General features: G+C 45.8%; 1 protein-coding gene across 4 annotated transcripts in view; it reads left to right on the plus strand.

The window, feature by feature from the left end:
- AFAP1L1 (actin filament associated protein 1 like 1) overlaps positions 1–15,448 on the plus strand; it is a 275,377-nt gene that overhangs the window by 138,268 nt on the left and 121,661 nt on the right. For all 4 annotated transcript variants that reach the window (XM_085618165.1, XM_085618164.1, XM_085618163.1 and 1 more), the window contains exons 2-3: positions 10,263–10,391; positions 10,910–10,993. In XM_085618165.1, coding sequence (XP_085474291.1) covers positions 10,263–10,391; positions 10,910–10,993 — 213 coding nt within the window. The remainder of the gene's footprint in view (positions 1–10,262; positions 10,392–10,909; positions 10,994–15,448) is intronic.

Here is a 15,448-nt window from a genome sequence, read left to right on the forward strand (position 1 = left end):
TAAAATATGCGGAATAATGCAGAGCATTGCAGCAATGCAGCCTATTTTGTCATATTTACACCTTAACACTGTTTGGACAAAGGTTTCCCCATATTAATACTAGTGTAACACTTAAATACAGCAATATGCAACTGAAAGATGAAAACTAAACCTTCGGGGCATTGCCTGAAGTGCCTTCCGCTGCACATCAACACGGATCACTGCATTTTTAGTAATTTTTGATCCGTTTGAGCCAGAATCTTTTTTCTTTTTGTTAATACCTGTAAATTATGCAGAAGATGATGAATTATGTAGAACATTTAACAAATCCATAATTATGTGAAAAACTCTGCGGCTGCAGAATCACTTCATTCCAGTGCCCCTGGCCACACGTCAGTGTGCGCCTTCACTCTCACCCCTCTACTCACCTGATTATTTTGACGGAAGATCTCTCACCTTTGCTCCAATACAGAACTCACACTAACTCAACTCACTCATTACCCTTGCTGCTTACGCATTCACGCCTTCTCATCACCTGGTGACAGATTGGGGTGGGGGGTCAGCGACTGCCGGCTCCTCTGACGAGCCCTCTCAGTTGTCACCGCACATGCTCACACTAGGACTTTGGCTACAAAGACTTTGAAACATCTGCGTGTCAGCCCCAGGGAGGAAGTAACACCTTGTGCAGCTGCAGTCTCACGGGTCATGTCACGTGCCCTCCATGGCACGTGCGGGCCATATGAGGGCTGGCGGGAGAGGCGCGCTCCCCGCCTTCCGTGCTCTTTGCAATCCTAGCGCTAGCGGAGACACCCGCTCCCGAACTCAGACTCAGACTCCACCCCACAACCCAAGCCTGGGTACCAGTCGCTCATCGCAGACGCCAGTCTTTCATCGCAGAGCCCATCTCCTGGTCACAGACACCAGTCCCTGATCACAGACACCAGTCCCTTCTCTGGAAACTAGTCCCTTATTGCAGACACCAGTTCCCCATGACAGATACCAGTCCCTTATCTGAGACATTGCATATTTTAAATAGAAAGTGACAGAATTTCTTTGGTCTTTTAAAAACTTGCACTCACCTGCACCGAGCACTTCGCGCTTTCACGAGCCCTCTGACAGCTGAGATACAAGCTTCCTTTGGCGAGGGTTTGTTTTGGTTTCCCTGCCGCCATTGCCCAGGACATAGGCCACGCCCACCCGGTCAGGCCACGCCCACCCCTACCTTCCCGCGCTATATAGAGAGCGCTGACTACAAGCGCTGCATCTTAAAAAACGGAACCTCCTGAGGCTTGAGCCGGGAGTAGAGCGATTTTGCATATTTTAAATAGAAAGTGACAGAATTTCTTTGGTCTTTTAAAAACTTGCACTCACCTGCACCGAGCACTTCGCGCTTTCACGAGCCCTCTGACAGCTGAGATACAAGCTTCCATTGGCGAGGGTTTGTTTTGGTTTCCCTGCTGCCATTGCCCAGGACATAGGCCACGCCCACCCGGTCAGGCCACGCCCACATCTCATCCCCCCTGCCAGCTATAAATCATGTGCCTATACAGGAAGCGCAGCGGACGAGCGCAGCGGGCGCGACGAATGCGCGCCGAAGGCGCGCATAAGGCAAGCTCGTCTGCGCTCGTCCGCGAGCGTCCGGGACCAGGGGCCAAGGACCTTGCGAGCCACTACACTTATACTTCTGCTGAACTACAGGTATGGCGCCCAACCGCCACGACGTGTCCACCTGTCCCTTATCACGCAGCTAAACGCATTTCTCACTTAGGTATAGGCAACTCTGCCTCCCTCACGAACGCCCCTGCTCCTGAGTACTCTATGCGCACGACCACACCCTGCTCCACCTACACGTTCAGGTGTATCTATCTTAACACCCGCTCCATGATTAAGCACCAATCTGATATATTTCTGCTACTCATGGACAAACAACCTGACATGCTGCTACTGACGGAGACCTGGCTCACTCCGGACTCACTACCGGATATTTTAGCTGCCCTACCTGCAGACTACTATATTCTATCAGCACTCCGCCCAGGCGGAAAAACTGGGGGAGGAGCAGCAATAATCGTCAACAAAAAGTTCCAACTCAGACAGCTCCCCTCTCTGCCTTTACCTAATACTGAAAATATAGTCGCCAAAATAGACACCCCCAATGGCTCACTTATATTGGTCCTATTATATCGCCCTCCCCAAACCATGGCTACATTCCCTTCTGTTCTAGCTCAGCTACTGGCACCATTGGTTACTAACCATCCTAAACTACTCCTGGTTGGAGATCTAAATTTCTGGTTCGACAATCTATCGTTGGACCCCCAAGCTGCAGAGATGAGCGAACTCTTCTGTGATCTTAACCTGACACAACACATCCACACCGAGACCCACCAGAAGGGCCACAGCCTCGACCAAATCTGGTCTCTGAACCTGCCCCTATCTGTATTAGACATAAAACCCTGTTGCTGGTCCGATCACCACAGCATAAGTTTCTCTTTCCAGCTAGATAAGACAACCCACTTTAAACTACAATCCAGTAAAACCATCAGGAAATGGTCCTCCATGGATATGCCAGCCTTTCTAAACTTCTTGGGTAACTCCCCCCCCCTCGACAGCAACAATGTGGATGAGGCCGATAGCCGGCTCAATGAATGGCTCACTGAAGCGATTAACATCTATGCTCCCCTCACGCATCTCAGCTGCTCAAGGAGCCCGGATGCACATAAATGGTTTACACCCGAACTAAAAACACTGAAATTAGAAGTGAGGCAAAAGGAAAGAACCTGGCGCTCCCAGTACTGTCCACTGGCCAAAGCCGTATACTGCTCAGCCAGGAAGACATACCAAAAAACTCTACAGAACCATAAAACAACCTACTATTCATCTAAAGTCCTCAACTCTACCAACAAGTCAAAAGAAATTTTCAGGATTGTGAACGACCTTTGCAACGACGATAGAACTTCCCCCCCGGTAGTTCCCTCACAAGCGTTATGCAACTCCCTGAACGACTTTTTCCGTGATAAGATCTTAACGATTAAGCAGAACATCTCCACACTCCCATCATCCGCCCCAGTGGATGACATCTATTTCAATCCCTCAACTTTACATTCCTATCCCCTTATTGATTTGAAAACTTTCTTGACATTATTGTCTAGAGTCAAATCAGGATCCCCTATGGATGTCTGTCCCCCCCATATCATGAAAGAAATTGGTCGAGCTATGCCCAACAGCATGATATCCCTACTCAACGACTCTCTCACGTCAGGGACAGTACCTAGCAGCTTCAAACAGGCCTTACTGATTCCCCTCACCAAGAAGCCTGGCATCGACCCGCTCGACCTTACGAACTATCGGCCCATATCTTTGCTACCTTTTCTATCGAAAATGCTGGAGGCGCACGTCACCAACTGCCTCTCTAACTTCGTGGAGGAAACAGAATATCTCCAACCCAACCAAGCAGGCTTCCGACCTGGTCACTCCACTGAGGCAGTAATATTGGCAGTCCAGAACACCTTGAGGTCCAACGCTGATAACAACCTTCATCAAGCCTTAGTACTTCTCGACTTGTCCGCGGCATTCGACACGGTTGACTATTCCATTCTGGTCAACCGTGTCGAACAGGCGGGTCTCAGAGACTCTGCCCTAGCCTGGTTAAAATCGTTCATCTCCGAACGCACCCAATCGGTTCGCTTAGGCTCCTTTTCTGCCGCCAAGGTCAAGTCTTTCTGTGGGGTGCCCCAGGGCTCCTCACTATCCCCCTTGTTGTTCAACCTGTACATGCGGCCCCTCCTCTTTGCCCTGAGTAAGCACAAAGTCACTGTATATAACTATGCAGATGACTTACAGCTTATCTTTGTTCTCAATTCCCCTAACGCGGTGGAGGACTTCCTAGCCACCATGACCCTAATCCAGAGCTGGATGTCCTCAAATCACCTCAAGTTAAACCCAGGGAAAACTGAGTTGATTCTGCCCGGCAAGAGCGAAATCAGTTGGAGCCCTAACTTCTGGCCGTCGGACATGGGTCTTCCCCCTAAGAAATCTTCCACTGTAAAAAGCCTGGGGATAACCATCAACGGGGACCTCTCGCTAAAATCCCAAATTGGTACCGTGGTCTCCTCTGGATTTTTCCAACTAAGGAAAATCAGGAAAATCGCCCATTTCCTCACTCCCTCCGCCTTAATCCAGGTAGTCATGGCCTTAGTCCTCTCCCACATTGACTTTTCTAATAGCCTATACCTAGGCCTACCTGCAGGACAACTCAAAAGACTGCAGTACCTGCAGAATCAGGCCGCTAGGCTGATCTGCAAAGTACCCAAATGGGAACCTATCAAACCAGGCCTGGAGAGTTTGCACTGGCTACCTGTGGCTCAAAGAGCCGAATTCAAAGCCGGGTGCATTATCTTTAAGGCTCTGCAAGGCAAGGGACCCCTATTTATCAGACAGCTGATCGGTAGATATGTCCCCTCACGGAACCTAAGATCCGCCCACAAAGACCTTTTAGAAGTTCCTCGTTTCAAGAAAAAACGACAAGGCGGCAGCAGCTTCCACTTCCTGGCAGCCACCCTATGGAACTCTTTACCACTAGCCCTCAGACAGAGTAAAGACCTCCTTGCCTTTAGAAAGGCTTTTAAAACTCACCTCTTCACAAAAGCTTATCCGAAATAACTCTTCCGGCAGACTCACCTCTTGTTATGTTTTTTATCTTACTAGCGCCAAGAAGCCCTTGGGCGTACGCGCGCTTTATAAATTTTTAATAACATAACATAACATAACATCAATCGGTAGTGCAGACACCTTTCCCTTCTGCAGGGTTGGATTGGGATTAAAAATCGGCCCGGGTACGCAAAAAAGAGAGGCCCACATTTGCATAATGCCTTTCCTCAAATCACTGCTTCGGCGTAATTTTATAAAAAAAGGAGGGGCAAAATATATGGACGCATTAGTTTAAACTGGTGAAACACACCTGAAAACATGTTGAGACCACTTTGCTTAGGCCCCCTGCCCCGCTCAGTATGCATACATTAATGGGCCGGCCCAGCGAGAGAAACGGAGCGATACCTCTGCCTGTTGCTAAATGAGCGCCCATCTGCCTCCAGAAAGGCCACTCAGACACCCACTGGGCTGCTGGCTGTATTCAAACAACAGAGACACCGCCCAAATCGGTCCCCGACTGCTCCAAAAAGCAGCCCACAGCTGGAACTCGGACATCGGCCCCTGGGGCATTGCCTGAGTGCCTGTGTTACCAATCCGGCCCTGCCCTTCTGACAGATACCGGTCCAGACATCAGCCTGTCCTCATACACACACATCTCTCTTGGCAGCAGACACCAGATCTCTCATCAGAGAGACCATTTCCAACTCACAGACACCAGATCCTTGTCTGAGACACAATTCTGTTAGTGCAGACACCAGTCCATGATTACTGTCACCTATCCCTTACCGCAAACAGCATTCCCGTTTATTAGACACCAGTCACTCGTGACAGACACCACTCCCTTATCTAGACACAAGTCCGTTAGTGCAGACACCAGTCCATTATGTAAGACACCAATCACACATAACAGACACCAGCCCACTAGTGCAGACACAAGTCCCTTCTCGCAAAAAAACAGTCCTATGTCACAGACACGATTCCATTAGTGCACGCACCTGCACCTTAGCTTAGGCACCAGTTCCTTGTCTATAACACCAGTCCTTTAACTCATAAACCAGTTCATTATCACAGATACACATCAATTATTGTAAAAATCGTTCACTTAGTGCATACATCTCTCCCTTATCTTATCCACCAGACCATTACTACAGGCATTAATTACTTAGCTCATGCAACACAACCCAAGCACAGACACAAATTCCTAAGTGCAAACATAAGTTCTGTGTGCAAACGCTAGTCTTCTAGATCAGATAGCCTGCTTGGTCGAAGCATATCAGACAGCACAGCTGTCTGGTTTGCTAAAGACATCTTGAGTACATTCAGAAAGGTGACCTAGGAATGTATTCCGTCCATTGCTGAGCATTGGCTTTGTGATTTGTAACTCCTATTTTCTGACTTTCTATTTGCTGGCACTGTTTGTTTTAGGCTGTCCAGCTTGAGTTCATCCCTCCCGTTGCTCAAACCTTATTTACTGTATTCTTCCACAAACTCTCTTTCTGTAAACAGGCCTTTAAATCTTGTTCTTATTTTTTCACATTTGCTGTACATTCAAAGACAGAGGTAAAATGTCGAGTTGTCTTCCAGGGGAGCTTGGTGTTTACTTTTTTTCCCTCTGACTACACAAGTGTGAGAATTTATGTGACAATCCTGCTTAGTAACTGTGCTGATGTTTCAAAATTTATCATCGTTTGTACAAATGAAGCACATTTGATTTGTAATTCTGAAGTGTGTAGAAGCAAATATTTGAATAAGATCCAAACACATCAATACACTAGGTGATGTCATTTGCAAACATTATCGTTTGTGTGCAGTAAAACTGTACTTCAATGCAAATGTAATGGTCATTTCAATTGAAAATGTGTTGTCTTTAATAGCAGTATGCTACCACACCATGCACACTCCACACTACGCTCTATGCCACTCCATTCTACGACACTCCACTCTATGACATCCCACTCCACTCTATGCCCCTCCAATCTAAGACACTCTACGCCACGCCACTCCAATCTATGCCACTCACTCCACAACACACCACTCCACTCTATCCCTTCCACTCCAGACCATTTACCCTACTTCGATCTACCCCACTCCACCCCAATCTACCCCACGCCACTTCACTACGGTCTACCTCAGTCTACTCTACTGCAGTCTACCCCACTTCACTCCACACATTCCACCCCAATCTACCCCACTCCACTTCAATATGCCCCACTTCAATATACCCCCACTTAAATCTACCACAATTTACCCCACTCCACTCAAATCTACCCCAATCCACTTCACTATTATCCAATCCAATCCACCCCCTCCACTACAATCTACCCCACTCCACTACAATCTACCCCACTCCAATATGTTTCACTCCACTCTACCCCACACCACTCCAATCTACTCCATTCCACTCTAGCCCACTCCACCTCAGCCTACCACACTCCACTCAAATCTACCCCACTCTGCTCCAATCTACCCAGTCCACCCACTCCACTCCAATCCACTTCAATCTACCCAAATACACCCCACTCCAATGTTCCCCAATGCAACCCACTCCACTCCAGTCTCCCCCAGTATACTTCAAACTACCCCACTCCACTCTGCAACACTCCAATCTACCCCAGTTCAATGTATCCCTCTCCATTCTAATTTACCCCACTCCACCACAGTCCACCCCACTCCAATCTACCACAATCTACCCCACTCCACTCAAACCTACCACACTTCAATCCACCAAATCTACCCCACTCCACTCCAATCTAACCCACTCCACTCTGCCACACTCCACTCGAATGTAGTACACTCCTCAAAACTACCCCAAATCTATCTCACCCTCTCCAATCTCGACTCCACTCCAATCTATCCAACTCCCCTTCACCCACTCCACTCCAATTTACCTTGCTCCACTCTACCCCAGTCTATCCCACACCAATCTACCCACTCCAATCTACCCCTCTCTACTCTACCCCCAATCTATCCCACATCAATCTACCCACTCCAATCCATTCAATGTACCCCACCCCACTCTCCCCCAAACTACTGTACTCCAAGCCACCACACTGCAAACTACATCAATCTACCCCACTCCATTCCACTATAATCTACCCAATTTACCCCAATCCACTCTATCCCAGTCCACACCACTCCACTCTTCCCCAATCTACTCCATTCCAATCTACCCCAATATATCCCCTTCCACTCTACCCCAATGTAGCCCATTCCACTCTACCCCAATTTACCCTGATCTACCCATTCCCTGTCTACTCCAATTTACCCCACCCCATTCTACTCCACTATCTACCCCACTCCAATCTATCACAATCCACGCCACTCCACCCCTCTACCCCAATCCACCCCTCTCCATTCTATCCCACTCTACCCCGAATCCACCCTATGCCAATCTATCCCACGCCACACTATCCCATTCTACCATTTTCCACTCTACCCCAATCTGCTCCACTCCAATCTACCCCACCCCACCTTACCCCACGCCACAGCATTAACTTTTAGCCATGCTGTAAAGCAGCCACAATTTTTTTTTTAAAGAGAGTTTTATACAGCGCGAACTAGAACCGAATCGGGTATCAGAGCTCTTTACACAAGCACCAGTTTCGTTACAGAAAGACACATTCATTTTTGTTAGGCACGGGGAGATTAAGGGATTTGCCCAGAATCACAGGATATTGAGCGTCGTAGCCGAGACTCGAACCCGGTTCCCCAGCTTCGAGGTCGACCGCTCTAGCCGTAAGGTTACATCCTCTCCCAAATTGTATACAACATGGCTAAGACACCGTGCCAAAGCCAATAGCTCTTTCATAGGCGAGACCAATTGCCTTTGCCAATGCGTGTTAGTAAAGACAACACCACCCTGGGTAACTACACCAGCCACTTTCTCTGACGCCACTTCTGTCTCAGACACTACTTACCTGGCTCACACATATTGGTCTTACTCATCTAGACATCCCTGGTGTTTTTAGAGGTTTAAAGTTGTTAGCATATTTGCTGATTCCATTAAATGTACTTGTTGGACTGGCTAAATGTGTTTAGAGTGTCATTATGTTAGGCGCACAGGTAAACATTTGTATGCATTTAAGGGATTGTAAGAGAATGACATATATAATTAGCTTGCTTTTGTCTGTACATTCTACCACAGGTTTTCCGTATAGTTGAACTACAAATAACGGGTATTAAATATTATGTGTACTTGTGTGAGTGCTTGTTTTGTGTGTTTGGTAGAGTATGATGGAATAGCCAGTGTTGTTTGTAAGCATTTTGGGGGCCCTGGGCAAGACATACTTTGGGGACCCCTATTCATAATGTTTCTGCTAATTGAACAGTGTATGATGCCAAACATTCAAGAACGGAGCTCACACAAAAAACGTTTAAATATGTTTTTTCTGGCTCCCAAAAATCTTTCAGATGCCACTGGGCCAAGAGAAAGACAGTGGGAGGTAAAGGTAGGTAGAGGGGAGAGGCTGAGATATGAAAATAGACAGAAGTAAGCTAGTTGAAGAGAAAGATCAATTTCCCAGGGGGCCCCATTGAATATGAGACCCTGGGTAATTGCTCACGGTGCCCATGCCTTCAGTTGTCTCTGGGAATAGCAGCGATTGTTGTGTTACTGTATACCTACACGGTTTGAATGCCTGTATGCACATGGACACACTATGGGTATGGGAGGCTTGTAATTCAGTGATGTAGTGAGTTGTTGTGCATTTTATCACGAGGGAGTCTGTTTGATTTGCTGATTGGGTTTATTATAATTTTATTACCCAAGTACATGATTTGTTTTGTTGCGGGTTTTTGATTTGGTGGGTGTCTTTATAAAGGCTAGAGCCTTGTTTTAGATGGTTGGCATGAGCGCATGCCACAGTCACGTGTGCGCCCCCAGATTGCACAGTTTCTCCATCGATGTGGCGGCAGATGTTGGAGAGATGTGGTTGTATGTGTTGTGGGTATGGAACGTTGGGAGACATGATTGCACATATTGATACAAAAAGAACAACGGTTGTGGTATATATTGCTGAACAGACCGCGAAGTATGAAGGTCCAAGGTGATTCCACTTCTAAGATCTTTATATCTTAATATTGGCAAACACAGCTTTGACATACATCGATATCTGTGAGACAGACTTTCTCCCTAGACATATAAGAAGTCTTCTTCTTTTTGGATTGTCCTTATTTGAGGCAAATTGTTGAGGAATTGCCTTTTTCGAATACTAATGTCTTTCGAGTTAGTTTGGGATCTTCGTATTTCTGAATGACTTACGTTTTGTCCTGAAGAAGTCCCTCTATGGTGGGACAAAACGTGCTGGTTGTATTTGTGTGTTTACTATATGAAACGACTAATAAAAGAAAAAAGTCTACAGATATACAAGTCAAGATATTGCCTAATTATTTTGGCTTCTTTCTCCCTGATATATTAGTTTCTGTTTCTATGGATTGTTGGATACATAATGAAATAAGACTTTAGGAATGTAACTAATGAGTTTGACTCATTAGTTAATTAAGATAGTGCTCCTTCTATTTCTATTTGTTTGATTGCACATATTGTGCAAGTGTGAGGGGGTGAAAGGAAGCAGTCCGTCTCTACATCTTGTAGTAGCAACTTCTCGCTCTTTACGTTCACCATCTTCTCTTCTCTCCAGTGCTGGAGCAGCTGATCCCAGAACTGAACCTCCTGCTCGAGCTTCTAGACCAGGAGTATCTGAGCACCTCGGCTCGGGAGAAGACCACCTCCGTGTCCAGCATTCTGCAGAAGCTGCAGCCCCCGGCAGGTCAGTAAAGAGCCATCAGCTCTGGCATCCTTTCATGGTCCTCTGTACCTGCTTTGATCCTCCTACCCATCACCCGTGTCCTACTCCATCAACATCCTTCCTACCTCTGCTCCTGGTTCTGCACCATCTCCTCCCTGCCATCCATTTCCACCTCAGCAGTATCCACTGCCCTTTTGCCAGAATCTGTTGCCCTCTTGTCAGTCTCCACTGAGATCTTCCAGCCATCCATTGCCCTATTACTGATATCTATTAGCTTCTATCCGGTGTCCATGACCCTATTATAGTCTCCACACACTTTTCGTCTATGTCCTTTACTTCCTTGCTCGTGTTCATTTCTACCATTGACTTCTTGAATGCATCCATTGGCCGATTACTCATATCCATAGTCTTTTATCCGCAACCCATGGCCTTATCACACTCTATAGGGACCTTTCGACAATATCCATTGTCTTCTCACTCCTTACTTGTTCATGGATCTCTCTTGCTTCTCACTGCTGTTTTCACGTTCTTCTCTCCAGGGGATGAGGTGAATTTGACCTACGTAAACACAGCATCTCTTCGCAATGGGACCAGCTTTGTGGAATCACTCTTCGATGATTTTGGTAAGCTTTACTCCGGAGACTGTGGCACGAACTCCTAGTGTGAATAAAAGAGAATATATGAGATTCACTTTCTATTGTTCACCACTTCATTGTTACGAAAGTAGTTAACCTATTGTTAGCAGATCCTAGCTGGGACAGGTATACATGATCATCTAGAGTTTACCACATAAGCACAGGTGCACCACATATCAATTTCAATACAACTAGAATAATTATATAGTCCGTATCCAATACTGATTTTCTTTTTATTCCAATTTCAGTAGTTTTAAAGTGAAGTCAAAGACATAATTTTTCACAATGATACAGTCTTTTTCACACTGATACAGCCGACGCGTTTCGTCCTTATACAAGACTTCTTCAGGGCACTGAAAAATTATATGATTCAATCTCATCAAGAAGGAAGCCAGTAAGTAACCGGATCTGTATTCTATACGTCGTTCCCCATCAGGTTATTCAATATAAAATAAGTACACCGACTTCATCATAACCATGAGGAGGTAAGAGGATCTGCTGATCCAAGGTAACGGGTAGGTCCAATACTAAGATGCAGATGACCGAAATGATGTATAAAACGGAGTCACATCCAAAGTGATAGATATTACAATTAAATATTAGCCAAGAGTATAGGTTCCTTGTCGTGAAAGGAATCTGCCAAGGGTATAACGAGGAGCCCCCGGATTTTTCCATGTCTCTCTTGCCGTGACCCTTGGCTTTTGGAGACACCGCAACGCCTCATTTCGGCTGTTGATTCCTTGATCATCTATACAATATTTTATTTGAAGTGACGCAATTTGGACCGTTCTCTAACCTTACTGTGGCTCTCGGCACGAAGCCCTATGTAACTCCATTGGACAACACTATTTGGGCATATTACAGCCTTGTGTTGATGCTTGCCCAATCCGTGGGCTCCTCGTTATACCCTTGGCAGATTCCTTTCACGACAAGGAACCTATACTCTTGGCTAATATTTCATTGTAATATCTTTCACTTTGGATGTGACTCCGTTTTATACATCATTTCAGTCATCTGCATCTTAGTATTGGACCTACCCATTACCTTGGATCAGCAGATCCTCTTACCTCCTCATGGTTATGATGAAGTAGGTGTACATATTTTATATTGAATAACCTGATGGGGAACGACGTATAGACTACAGATCCGGTTACTTACTGGCTTCCTTCTTGATGAGATTGAATCATCTAATTTTGCAGTGCCCTGAAGAAGTCCTGTATAAGGACGAAACGCGTCGGCTGTATCAGTGTGAAAAAGACTGTATCATTGTGAAAAATCATGTCTTTGACTTCACTTTAAAACAACTGAAATTGGAATCAAAAGAAAAACAAATTGAACAAAATTAGTATTGGATACGGACTATATAATTGTTCAAGTTGTATTGAAATTGATATGTGGTGCACCTGTGCTTATGTGTTAAACTCTTAGGTTCCTACGGGGACTTGCATTGTGATGGTGGGTGCGTTTCAGTGTGCACACAGACCCCAGCAAGTACAGAGGGGTTAGTATTGGTAGAGGGATAGCAGTTCAGGTGCTGTTGCTCAGAGGGTTCCACTGTCAGACTTGTTTGTTCATGATCATCTAGAGTGTCAAACTTGTTTAATTTGGAAAAAACCTGTAGAGCAGAGAGGAGCATCAGGAGAGTGGACAAGATGGGCTTGAGGCTTGGGCATAAGTTCCAGAATGACTCTTCTGCTGTGTGTGTTCTGCTGCTGATTTCCCTATAACCAAGTAACTTTCTGGGAAATTCAGTACTAGAAATTAAATGCCCAAGAAAGGCTAGGAAAGCGTTAAACAGCTGCTAGACCACTGACGTAACGAAACTGGAGGGGGCCTCCCTGCAATGCAGGTGGAGGGGCCCCCTCCGGGCTCGAACAGGAGCTCTGCAGCCAGAGTGCTATCCTGAGGGGGCCCCTTGGAGCATGCCCCCCCCCCCGCACTGCGGGGGCCTGTGTTACGCCCCTGGCTAGACCAAGCTTCTCCTTACAGTGAAGACGTCTCAGGAGTCAATGCTTACCATTTCAAGCCAGGAAGAGGGAATTCTGGTCCCCAGGAAACCATGTAGACCTTTCTTTAATCCTTTGGTGGCCCCTGCAACTCAATGGATCGGGATAAATGTACAGCACTGCATGAATACTAGTGGTGAACACTGTGGGGAATGCAGATATTCTAGGGAAGACCTAGGTGATGCCTGTTCCTTGAATCCTGTAGCAACCAGGGACTATTTGAGGCCGCTGTTATCTACCTCTGATGTCCCAGGGTCAGAAATGGTATGTTAGTTGAATATAGCTCATGAATCGCATGCAAAGGTGTTTCGCAGCACTTTGCTTAAACAGAGTAAGTCAGTACACAAAATTAAAATCGAGCTGTCTTAAGAAGTTTCCTATACTATACTATTGATTTCCGATTGGAGATCCATGTCAGTTCTGTTCAGCCTTGGCTCTGTCAGTGTTATGAGGTCAGGCAGTGAAGGCCTGCTCTAGGAGCGGAAACAACCTTTACAACGCAGTCATTACATCGCACTACCTTTACAACGCAGTCATTACAACGCAACATCCTTTACATTGCATGCCATTACAACGCAGCCATTACATCGCATGAAAGATCCACTTACCCTACTGTTGCCCTAAAAGTAATATGATTGGTAATGGTATGCGTTGTAATGGTATGCATTGTAATGGTATGCATTGTAATAGAATGGGTCGTAAATGTAGTTTCTAAAAATACGTTGTGATGGCATGCGATGTAAAATCATGCGTTGTAATGGATGTTGCGATGTAAAAACTGTGTTGTAAAGGCATTCGTTGTAAATATTTGCGTTGTATCATCATACATTCCTCTATGAGGGGTATTGATAAGAAACAATACAGTACATGGCACTGTAATTAGCACAGTCTCTAGTTAGTGCCATAACTTTGAAGAGGAATGGGATTTTCATTTACTGGTAACTACAAAAAGCATTTTCGTATTTCATACGCAAAGTACACAGAATCCGGATGAAGATAACTTAATTATATGGCAGGCAGTCGGTGACCCAGATGGACACCGCACTCACCTTTCCCTTGCGAAAATATGATGTGCATACATTAGCACGCATGTGGAGGGAGAGCACCCAGTAATAAGGACTGGATGGACATTTAAAGGGGAGAGCTAGTTTGAAGTTCCTCTGCAGGAGTACAGGTAAATACTAAGGGGCTTATTTACAAGTCACTTGCGCCGCTGCTGCGTCACTTTTAACATGGGAAAAAGTGATGTACCAGTGGCGCAAGGGGCTTGTAAATAAGCCCCTAAGAGTCCCGTGCCCTTTGACTAGAAGCACTTTGTCGCAATTCTATCTCTTCATAGCCTGGGATGATGGCACCGTAACCAGCCTGGTTTTGTTTGGGGGACCCCTGCCAGCAACGGTGGCCTCTGCTTATGAACAGCACAGGGCAATCTGAATCACCTGCCTAAACTCAGAGATGGTCAGTTTCACTGGAGGGCTGTCTTCCCAACAGTATAACACTGTAAGTGACTGCAGGTACACTGGACTTAAACAGGTATTAATCTGCATATAGATTCAGGATGTACACTGTGCACACCCTAAAATACAGTACAGGTAAAGACTAACAACTCTGTAAGAATGATGTATTCATTACCTAAGTTATAGACGTTCATAACACACCCATGCAGTTGGAAAATGCTTCATACGACCAAGGGCATAGGCACAGATACAGTTACAGGTATATAGATAAGTTTGGAGATAGGTATTGGTACAGGCTCAGGTACTTTTATACACTGATATAAGTATGGGTACAGGTACAAGCACAGGTATAGGGACAGGTAAAGGGGCAGGCACATGCATGCACAGCCGGCAGGATGGCTCAGCGAGTGAACCACTTCCTGCTTGCACGCATGCATGGCACGCAGGTCACAGTCCCGGAAAAGTTGGCTCAACCTTTTAGATTTCGAAAAATTGATTATGATTTAGTGATAGTAATACTTGTTATTTCCAACTCTATGAAGTGGCATAACAGCAACAGCAAGTGCTACACCAAAGCACAGAGTAACTGACGTTCTGTAGCTCATTGAGTCAGCCTTCGTTACTGCTAGTTTAGGCTACTTTTCTGTTCCTGCTTGATTCTCAATAGCTATTCTGCATCAATTGTTTCCAAAAATGTGTGGTGCTGCTAAGAGCTTTTGGGTAAAGACAGACAGAAACAGATGTAGGTTAAGAGAGAAAAGAGATATGTATGCACTTAAAGCCTTCTCAAGAGCCAGAGTAGTAATGCAATGCACAATTATGTACTCCCCTCAAGATACGCACTCACCGTACGGAGGGAAGATTCAAGCGTCAGACTTGTCTTTGTCGTCGTTTGCTGCAGTAGCGGGATGGTTTTACAATGTACTGGGTAACGCAATAAAAATGTGAACATTACATATGCAACTGTCTGTTAATCTGTT

Source organism: Triturus cristatus, chromosome 7 (genome assembly GCF_964204655.1).
Source record: "Triturus cristatus chromosome 7, aTriCri1.1, whole genome shotgun sequence".
In the NCBI taxonomy this organism is placed as follows: Eukaryota; Metazoa; Chordata; class Amphibia; order Caudata; family Salamandridae; genus Triturus; species Triturus cristatus.